Here is an 11,180-nt window from a genome sequence, read left to right on the forward strand (position 1 = left end):
ATGACCGTCATTTTAACTCTCCTCACCAGAAAAACAACCAATTGCTGTTATTTTTTTCTGGTGAGGACAGTCTCATTAAATGGAATGAAACAAAAAATGAGATTGGATTTTATACCTGTGGTTATAAAGTCATTATAGATGTTTCAAAACAAAACTCTCTTCTCCGACATGATTTTGACATCAGATTATTTGCTAACACACATCATAGTGATATCTTTATTCCAACAGATAGAAATCTCATCTGTTACTGGATTTAAATTAATGCCTCTCAATGCAATAAAGGCAAACAATAAAATAGTGTCCCGATCCTAACATCGGTCATTAAAGGAATGTATAAAAATAATCTAAAAATCCGACTTTCACAGAGAAATATGTTTTTGCAATAGTCAGGCATGCTGTTACAATAGTTCAGACAAGAGCATGCATGTTTTGCCATCAGTGCAGGTTACCAAATGACGAGTAACATCCAGTCATATTTGTACAGGTGTACACAGTGGCTATTATAACCTGAGAACTTCTCACTAATTACTCTGCTGATACACTCTTGCCAATGATGTTTGCTGTTGCAGCCCCCTCCACCACCCCAACCTCCTCCTTATACGTTATGCTTTTGGTATTTACTAAGATGTAATGTGTGTACGCGTGTGTGTGTTGAGAGAAATCATACTTGATGCTCAGATTCTTTGAGAAGTCCCTCAAAGAGCGGAGCCTTTTCAGCCAAATTGGTATATGGTATAACTATTTCTATAAATGGTCACTTCCTTGACGTAAACGTCTCTGACTGAACTGTTTCAATCAGGAGAGACAAGTGAATAAAGGAAAGATAGTATTTATTTAACAGATGATATGAGAGTTTTTGGTGCTTAGACTCCACGAGGAGATTTTGTAGCGGTGAGGGCGTCTGCCCTGAGCAGCGGCATAATAAATCACCCCCGTGGAGTCCAGACATTAGTGGTGGCTGATGACTCTGCTGAGGCTGATGGCTTAAGAGGTTGATGGAATGATGAGCTGAAGGAACTGCGAAGACTTGGCAGAGATGAGGAGGTGGAGGGGTGCGCAACCGTTGCATGAACGTACTGAAAGCAGAGAGAGAATCATATTTAAACAGACGGCAGTAGGATGATAGGCTGACAATGAACATGTGTCACTGTGCTATTGGATAGATGAGACCAGCTGATGGAACAGCTGATGTCCCGATTTGACAGCCCCGGATAATGACAGCAGGAAATATAAGTGAGCATGTGTGAGAGGAGAGAATGGCAGAATGGTATGAAAATAAGTAGGCCTTAAGCATGCCAAAGTCTAGTCGTCCTAACTGAACTTATGCTATAGCTTCATTACTTGCATTTATTTCCCTGCCAAAACCATTTGACTGTTTTACACCCTTTATAGAAAATAGTGGCTATCTCTTTTTTTGCCTTTTAGCAAAGCTTTAACATTTATTTTATTTCTCCTGGAAGAAAGGAAAACAACATACGATTGTGCCACTTTACCTTATTTTAGCCTACTGAGGCAGTTCAAACTCAGGCCAGTTTTGTGAAACTGTGAAATACTGCACAGTGTGAAAGAAAACAGCTAAAATGTTTTGTTAAAAAAGCAATTGCATTATTGATTTGTTGCTCCCATTAATATCACTACACCTCTGATAACAGAAAGCAAGGGCAAGTCAGAGAGAGAGAGCATGATTTGCAGGAGGGTTTGCTGACATGAAGACTGCTGATCCCTTTTGTACTGCAATTTGTCATAACACTGTTGACAAGAGACTCACAAAACAAGGAATGCCTGGAATCACATTGTGTACATAATGAGGCATGCACATACTGTTAATACACGCTGTGCATACACACTCAACCTTACAAACACAGATACACAGACAAACAAATGGAACAGAAGACATGAGCTACCACCAGCTACGCTAAATCCTGCTCCTCATGACACAGTCGCTTTCTGTCAATGACATGCCTGCATGGGCTTCTTAAAATTATAATCACATACTGTAGCTGCACACAATGTATCACCACATACGTGCATAAACACACCGCCCAGCCATATTTACTCAATCATTAAGAAGTGCTAGCATAATTTTTCTATTACACACTTTAGTTGTTTAACCGTTAAACAGTTGATAACCATGCTTTTTTCGAACCTGGGTCTTATTGTTGAGGTCATAATTCCTATCAGTTATGATAACAATTTGCAATGTTATCATTGGTAAGCAATCTTACCAATATCTCGGTGTTCAGCGACATCAGTACAGCGGACAGGCCACGTAACACGAATGGTGACACAGGTTGAAACAAAACTAAAGTTGAACCAAACTATCAAAACTGTCTATTTGAAAATTACACTCAAAGTGAACATGTCATACTTTGTAAACTGCATGTTTGCGACAATTATGGTACATGCTTGAACCAAAAATGTCGCTTTGCAAAATGTAATGTTTACAATTTACAATAGACACTTTTAACATTTGGTTTTGTTTTCTTTTTCAAATAAGTGTGGTAAAACTATATTTATGACCTTTCTAATCTGAGAGTTGTTGAGTAAAATGGAATCATAACACACGGAAATTATGTCAAAATCATGAAAATTGTGTTGGGGGTTAAATAAATTCCTTTAGAGCTACAAGAGGCCACTTCAAACTGTAGTGGCTCAGAACAGTGATGGTAAATAATTGTTTGAATTCTTGAATGTATATAGGACTTTGTTTCCAAGACATCATGAAATGTATCCTTCTTTATACAGTACCTTTGTGAACACAACAAAAATCGTGCTGTTGGTGATACTTGGTCTTATGTGTGACAGTGCTCTATTTCACTCTTAAATTTTTGATTCACTACTTCCTGTGCACTGAGGAAATATCCTACCATTGATCACCTCATGTCACCAGTTTTACATGTGGGCAAACTGAGTGAATTCTCACAATTTAAGTTAGGGGTGAATAGGATGTTTCAGGCCCTATCTACAATGTAAGATGCTATTGCAGATGCATTTGGTATGCAGCTCTGGTATGCAGGCCCTACCCCAATGATCGTAACTCAAGCCATCTGTACAAAATACACTAAAACACTCATGCAGCATCTCTCTTTCATAAAAGCTGCTTCCATGGACCTCTGGCCCTGATAACTCCCACATCACACACTTGTCAGAAGCCATAAGCTTTACGCTGGATGAAGTCCTCGTCACTGCCATCGCTGCTGGTGTGCAAGAGGAGGAGGCTGCTCTGCTTCTGTCCTGCAGACACATTCAACCTCTGACTGGAGGACGATAGACTTGTCTCCACCACAACTCTCTCATTAAACAAGCCGCTCAGGCATTCATGCATGAGAGAAAGCTGTAGTTCGATGAAAACTGTATCTCGGGATGCACTTCTGCTCTCTCTGGGTCTGTTCTGCCATGTGTTGGCAAAACATTTTTACCATAATATTTTCAAGACACTAATATATTGATTATAAACAAAGACCAATGCAGCAAGGATCAGCAGCCTCTACCTGCAACTGCATTCTACACTGTGTACAGCAAGGTCAGATTAGATTTGGGTATGGATGTCAGGAAAGTGGGGAGGCAGAGGGAAAGTGCTGCAATGTGTTCTGGATTTAAAGAAACCACACCAACAATAAATGAAGCGTGGAATGAACCAGCTGTATCCAAATGTCCAATTGTTTATTGTAATGATACCAAGGCAGAATAGTCTTATTTCATTTACCTTTTTTTTACTTGCCCAAATATCTCACTATCCTCAAGTAACCTATGCTGGAAAGAACAGTCCTGCTACTATTATCTGTTCTCTCTTAGTAGCTAAGGTGGAAGTAGCGCAACGTTGTTATACCACAGCATAACCTCTTAGGAAGGAATTTGGTGTGGGTGGTATGTTGCATTGAACCCACAGACTACAGTTCATGTTCCATTCCCTCTGAACACAAACCATTAAGGCAGTCTTCCCAGCAAGTCCTCCAAACTAAACAACAAAATAGGACAGGTCATTTATCATTGCCTTCTAAAGTGTTTTATAGAGCTGGCGTCCCTAACTGCAGGACAACATTGTTCCTCAGTACCTTCTAAAACCATTGCAAAATGATTAATATGAAAGTTACTTTGTTTAGGTACAAACACTACTTGGTTAAAAGGGAAAGATCATGGTGATGGTTCAAAGAAAACAAAGCTGACTTTTAGAAAAAATGGTTAGGTAAATGTAAAGTTAACAGTCTTGCATGTAAATGGCACATACTTTGCTGACCCTGATCTGCTTGAAAAGAGGTTCTGTGCTGCTATAACAACATCACACCTCGTATCTGTCGCATGAACCCTTTAGGTCTACTTAAACATAGACAAAGGCCATTTTAGATGTTTCTTTGGCGAGGACAGCCTCAATCTTTCCCTAAGTTTAACCAAGTAGTTTAATTTCCTTAACTTGCCCAGACCTTTACCATAATTATAAGTAAATAATCACAGAGGAGAGCAGTGTGACGTTTTCTTGTAAACAAACAAAAGGTATGTTTACATTCAGTGCATACAGGTCTAACAAACATGTCGAATGCTATTGTTTTTCTCATAAAACATTTGTAAAGCCAATGTTTGGAATATTTTGAATCCTGCATTGTTTACATTAATGTTTACTAGTTTGCAGTTTTTTTTTTTTTGTCGCTGCTACAGTCACATCGCTATGCTTCTTTGCGCGCTACTGCCACTGACTGTTGATCATCAATCAGCATACCTTCTCATTGCATGCAGAGATATAAAAAGTGTATCCATGAAGTCATTCTAGAAAGGTTTCCAAAAAAATCAAGCTGTCCATTTGATTTGAAAAAAGAGATATAGATTTAGCTTTTACTATAATTGAAGACTTTAAGAGTTTTGTATTTCACTCTTAAATATTAAATCATTATTTCCTATACACCTACTGTATTATCTATGGTATGGTTTACTATCATATTGTGTTGCATTGCAGTGCATTGTGATATTATGTTCCTTAATGCTCTCTTCTCGTCTCTTCATTGCTTCATATACCCCATGCAGTTGAATACCCATTTATTCTATCCCTTTTTATAATCTCTTTTAAATGTGCTGTCGCATCTAAAACATTCAAAACACAATCGCAGAATCATAAACGTGAGACAGATAAAGCACAATAGGATCTACTTCCTCCAAATCTAAATGACATGATTTCACAGTGCAGCACTAGTATTGTAATGTCATGCCTCTGATTTCTTTTCTCTCTACAAACATGTTTGCATATAATTGAAACACTAATCACTCCATAATTACAAGAGACGACTCCTCATGAAGTCAATGTAATAGCCAGTGGGCTGACAGGAGAAAAGAGAGTAGAAAACACGGGAGATGAGGCGTGATATAAATGTTATGGCCCATGAAGAAGAAACGAGGAGCTGACATTTTGACTAATATGCTACTGTCTGTGGATATGGCTCGACTACACACAAGAAATCATGGAGCAAGAGCTTCTCGCGTTCACAGAAATTATTTCACATCACCACAAGCTTCTAAATAAGTAAATGAAACAAGCTTTTGTTCATTTTACACTAATTTCCACCTCTGATGCGTGCGTAACGGCAGCAACTGCTCAAAAATATCTCTAATTTGAACTCTTGCAAACACTGCGAACAAGAACAGGAGTCAATAAAGAAATGCTGTTAATTGCTTTACATTAGTCTTTTTCAAATACACCTGGTGTAGAAAATCAGCTGAATGCTTTCAGTATAAAACTAAAGCCACAAAGCTGTTATGACATTTGCAACATGTGCCAGGAGAAGAAAAAGAATGAAATAATGGAAAGGTGTTTTAAAACTGCCATTATTCCTGACATAACAGGTGCATTTTTCCACAATCACAGTGGAAGTAATATTTTTAAGTGCCTCTATGCCTGTTTTTCACTGCTTTTGAATCCACTGAAACCATTCAATTCTCGCTCCCATTATTGCATTTCATCAGACCTTGAGAAGAGAAAACCTCTTTCACTTGAAAATCCCATTTTACATTACACAGCTGTGACAGAAAGCTGTAATTCTGCAAGCTTTTTAATCTGGCCTTTTAATCAGAATCAGAATCAGAATCAGAAATACTTTATTGATCCCCGAGGGGAAACTCTTTTGTTACAGCAGCTCACTGTCACGTCAGTACACACAGGAATAGAAGTATTAAGCAAAAAATATAATACATTATAATACAGGTAAATTTTAAAAAGTTGAATTAGTTAAACGCGATAAATTAAGTACAAAGTGGATATAAGTATAAAATTAAAATAAGTGTAAAGTACAAAGTGGATTTACCGATTGATGATAAGTATGTACGGTATAATAATACAATGTAATAATACATGTAGTAAGTAATAGTGCATGAACTGTCAAGTGTAGCTTATTAAGATTATTATGAGACGGTGGATATTGCACAGCAGTAATAGAAGTATGAATAAATATCAATAAATAGGGAATTTTAAACTAATGCAGTCCAGACAGAAGCTGAAAGGTTTTTAGTGTAAAAATTAAACACTTTATAACTTCTACTCTGAATATTACTCCATTAAAATTTTTGTTTTAAAAAATGTATTTTAATTAAAAATGGCTACAAGCTGTTCCGGTGCAGTGACCGGCCAGCAGGGGGGGATAAAGCCCTGGTTCCTCTCATGTCCCCTCCTCTGTACTCAAACTCCTCCAGTCCTGCCCCTCATCCCTGACTCCCTCTCCCCTGCCCCCTGACGGGAAAGGCCAACTGAGCTCTGGAGAATATTTATGAGCGAGGGAGAGCAATTGGTTTGAGATCATTCGACATGGTAGGGAGGGAGAGAGAAAAAGGGGTATGGTGAGGGGGAGGGGGAGAAAAGAGAGAAAATGTGAGATGCACATGGAGATAAAGGCAGAGACAGAGGTTGGATTTTAATGTTTTTATTTAAACTTCTTTTAATCTGGTGGTTAATAAAAAGTAATTACTTATTGCTATTCCTCTGTCTCTATCTCTGTGTGTGTATGTGCTTGTGTACTTGCACTTATACTGTAGTATGTGTCACTGCTTTTCTATAGTCCAAAAATCTACGCAAGCATTGAGGAAAAGTATACAAAGTGAGGACATGTTGGCTGCTCCTCAGTTCTACAAGAGGCTACTTTGGGTTTTGGACTTGAATCATCACCGCTATGTGTTGTAATCCTAAATCCAAGAGGCAATAACAAGCCTTTTACTGACCAATAAAGGACTGTAATATGTCTGCAAGAAGCACAACAGTGTTGGTGATCAATACTAATAACCAAAAGATTTTTCTGGCTTTCAAAATTCACAAGTCTGTTTTGAAACAAAAAAACTGTGCAGCCCATTACATTTCGAAGGCACTTCTGATCTCTTCAGTTCTCAGCTAAGTGGCATCCTCGCCTGCTCAGCGATGGATGACAGGACTATTGGTGCAAGATATTTAAAGCCTAAAAAGACTTGTTTTTCAAGCCAAGGAAAGCAAATGACAATGCAGGAACATTATTCCACTTTTTAACTTGGTGAAATTCTACCTCTTCATTTGAGTTTCTATAGAATTTGTGCTCTAATTAGTCAGCTGGCTTTTTATTCTTCAGAGGAAACTAAAAAGGGCACTGTAGCTCAAGGGGAAAGGAGGGTTGAGGACTTGTCAAGTTTGCATTTCTGGATATTTGCTGATAGAGGTCAAAAGAAGCCATACTGTAGGTTACATAATGCTAAAGAAAAGAGGTTTAGTGCTATAGTTTTGGAAAGAAAAGTGGTCAGACAATGCCCGTGTGAGTTTTAGTATTGTAAAACTGTCAATCTTGTGTATGCAAATATCCGTTAGATTTTAATGCCAAGGGTGGGGTAGGAGGACAAAGAACAAGAAGGGAGAAAGAGAGATATAGAGAAATCCTGAGAGACAGAAAGAAGAGGCCAGCAGAGAGGCAGCGAGGGAGGAAGTGATGGATGTGGGGAAGCCAACAGCGCTACATTCTCTATCTTTGCCTGGCATTGTCACCCCTGTCAGCTGCTAAATGCCAGTGTCAGTCAAACCTCTGTTCAGCTGGCATCAGCCCCTCCACTGCAGGGCTGTGGACGCTCCGACAACATTGCTCTCATCACCAGGTATCAAAACACCTGGCACAACACACAGCCATAAATACAGACACTCAAGTATGCACACCCAACCACGTTCAGACATACAGTATCCTGTAAAGAAGCTTATTGTTGTTGTTGTCGGCTGGAAACAGTATGTCAGCCTTTCATAAAATTTGAAAACCAGCATTGTCTTTGAATACTCTAGATGAAAACTGCATTTTGGAAAGGTTTCACTAGATCACAGAAATGTCTTCACCTCTAGAGGACCACAACACCCTGAAGTCAAAACAGGAAAGTACGCAAAAATCCGAATAATAAAAATATACATGTATATATACACGATGATATATCCATCACACAGAAACACACACGCACAAGATGCTAGCCCTACAGTTAAACACTGTGTGTGGGTCATGCTGCCTTTAACAGATGCTGTCTGAAACCCCGCCTAAAAGAATTTTATCAGTCTAGTTTCAGTGTTGAATTGAAATGCTTCAGAGGCATTTCTATCCTGAAGAGAATAAAACTCAGGGGGAAACACCAGCACAAACACACACCCACACTTGCATACACACAGGCTACTGACAAATTAAGAAAGCCTGTTAGGTACAGTTGAGGTTTACAGCTGTTACACTATGTTTTGCTTGTGTACATAGCCTAAACCATTCACTTTATATGGCTAGTGAACTTTGGTGGAATGTGTGAAATGACAAAATCGCCATCCTTTCTTTTGAGATGTAAGATTCAGAATTGCTAATTTAATGTTATTTTTAAAAATACTACTTTGAAACAGCATACAACGCACATGTTATATACTATTTCATGCCATATATCCAACTGACAACAAAACAGACAGCTTCCTAATATCCTGTGAAGTTTGCATCTTGAAATATTCAGTTTTTACTTTAATTCCACTCTCTTGTCTCAAAAAAGTGAAGAAAAATGTCCTCGTAGCAAGCTTTCAAACAATACCCCACTGCTTCTAAGCACACACCCACTATACTTCACACCACACACTTCTGAAGTCATCCTGTCTGTCCACTGTCACACATCAACTGGCTCAGTCAGATATCTGTTACGTCCCACTGCTTTGCCCAAACCCTCCTGCGGTATCTTCACTTTGAGTTTCCACTGATATGCAGCATTCCGAGCGTTTGTATCGTACTCAAACCATATGCCTCTGCTGCCCACAAAAAGAGGAAACGGGCGGTCGCACCCAAAAAAGCTTGCATCTATACAGAACACATGCAGAGCCTTCATTTGTATGCAAAACTCCACTAAGTAATCGTCTCAGTGCTTTATCCCACATTTTACCACCTACTAAATCTGCGTCTTTTATAGTCTAAAGAAAAGTATGTGATCTCGTGCCTGTACTTTTCCAAAGATCCTGCAAAAATGCCTCTTTTCTTCAAAGCTAGGCCACAAGAATCAGAGTCTCAATTATAGCAGGCTTTACGTAATTGCACAGCATCTCTGCATTTGGTCCATTTTGGATTCAGATTTCACAAACAACCTTCCTCACAGGCATCTCAGCTTTGCAGACTATGCACATGTCTCTCACCTGTATATCTTGTACTTGGTGGTGAATCCTTGCTGGTAGCGCTCTGTGAAATCAACAAACTCCTGCGAGTGGTGAAAAGGACCCTTGTCTGACAGGAGCCAGCCCAGGGGCCCGGCAGAGCCACTGAAGCCAGCCCCGGCAGGGTCCGCCGCCCCGGCCCCTACTGACACCCAGGTCTGGAGCAGGCTTAGTGTTAACCACTTCCATAGAAACATGAGGGCCGTCAGTCTAATGGAGATGCAGGGGCCACTCATGCTGCTCCCCCCGCCCCCGGTGACTCTTCATTCTCCCTGCACTCTGGATGAGTCCTGCTAGAAGGAGGAAGGAGAGGGAGAGGAGTTGAAGCAGGGTAGACACAGAGAACAATAAGGTTGAAATTCTGGTTTTGGGCATGGGGTGGATGAAGATGAACTGAGAGAGCTGCATTTGTCCAGTATTGCTGGGTCAGAAATGATGGCAAAGGGTCACTATTTTTAAAGGTTAGAATATCTACAGTGCATTTAATGTACATAATAAAGCAAATACTATTCTAAAATAATGTATTTTATAATTTAATTTTTGCTTCAATATGTAAAATTCCGTTATTGTTTTAATGTGATGCTTTTTACCTTATTCTGTAAGTATTGTGGTCCGTGACTGGTCGGAATTAGTCTCCGCAAAATCCGTGAAGTTGGGTTCGGCTCGGCGCATAGAGGGGGCGGCATTGGAAAAGGACTTTCGGGAGGATTATCGCCACAAATGCAATCAGACACACAATTAGAGGCAGCGCAACTTGAGCGAAACAAAAGATGACATCCAGTCTCCTCAGAGCGCGCTCCTCTTCTCTTTTTCACAGTGGCATATTTCCATCGGAGAGCCTCCGACGATGAGCAATAGGTAGCCTACTGTAGGTCCAACAGTTCAACGGAATGAGCCGCAGCGGGCACGATGCTTCAAGAGCGCACAGGGTCAAACCTTCCAGGTAGACTAATTATTTAAACACACCAGTTTGTTTTGGATTCGTTTGGACCAAACGACCACCCGCATGTGAGCAGCGTCGCTAGGTGCTGTCCTCTTAACTCATTTTTGTTTTGTTTTTTATTGGAGAGACGCGCTCGGGGCGCATGCAGGGCGCACGGAAAGCTGCTGCTGCTGCTGCTGCTGCCGGTGCCTGAACTCCCAGCGCACGGAATGTGTGAATGGCATTTGCGGCGCTCTCTCCCTCCCCCTGTACCATACCGCCGCAATTTAATTTATTCCAGCAGCGAGCACACTCCCGGTTGGCTGAGACGTAACTGGAGGAAGTGAGAGTAGGAGGTGTTCAGAGGGGGGGCAGGTTAGATGAGGCATGGCCAGTGGATGCTGATGTGTTGGAGTCAGATGGCTCATTTTAGAAGACAATAATACAGATTAAAAGCAGTATGGAGAATTAAGAAGAAACAGTAGGAAATCAGGTTAAAAAGCAAGATATGCCAACTTTAACAAGTCGACTGCCCTGACATTTACAGTCTTATCTTTCTTTAGAAAGTGTGTTATTCTGTTAATAGATGTAAAATGACACAGTTTTCTAATAACAAATAAG

At 40.0% G+C, this 11,180-nt stretch overlaps 1 protein-coding gene across 2 annotated transcripts in view; it reads right to left on the reverse strand.

The window, feature by feature from the left end:
* Positions 1–10,928, reverse strand: part of brinp3a.1 (bone morphogenetic protein/retinoic acid inducible neural-specific 3a, tandem duplicate 1) — a 49,376-nt gene extending 38,448 nt beyond the window's left edge. The window contains exons 1-2 of one of the 2 annotated variants that reach the window (XM_044200190.1): positions 10,228–10,928; positions 9,620–9,927 (exon numbers count right to left, since the gene is read on the reverse strand). In XM_044200190.1, coding sequence (XP_044056125.1) covers positions 9,620–9,873 — 254 coding nt within the window. In that variant the 5' untranslated portion in view covers positions 9,874–9,927; positions 10,228–10,928. Of the gene's footprint in view, positions 1–9,619; positions 9,931–10,227 lie in introns of both variants that reach the window. The other variant, XM_044200189.1, reaches the window with a different exon arrangement.
* Positions 10,929–11,180: the final 252 nt, after the last annotated feature.

The sequence above is a fragment of the Siniperca chuatsi genome, linkage group LG6 (genome assembly GCF_020085105.1).
Source record: "Siniperca chuatsi isolate FFG_IHB_CAS linkage group LG6, ASM2008510v1, whole genome shotgun sequence".
NCBI lineage: Eukaryota > Metazoa > Chordata > Actinopteri > Centrarchiformes > Sinipercidae > Siniperca > Siniperca chuatsi.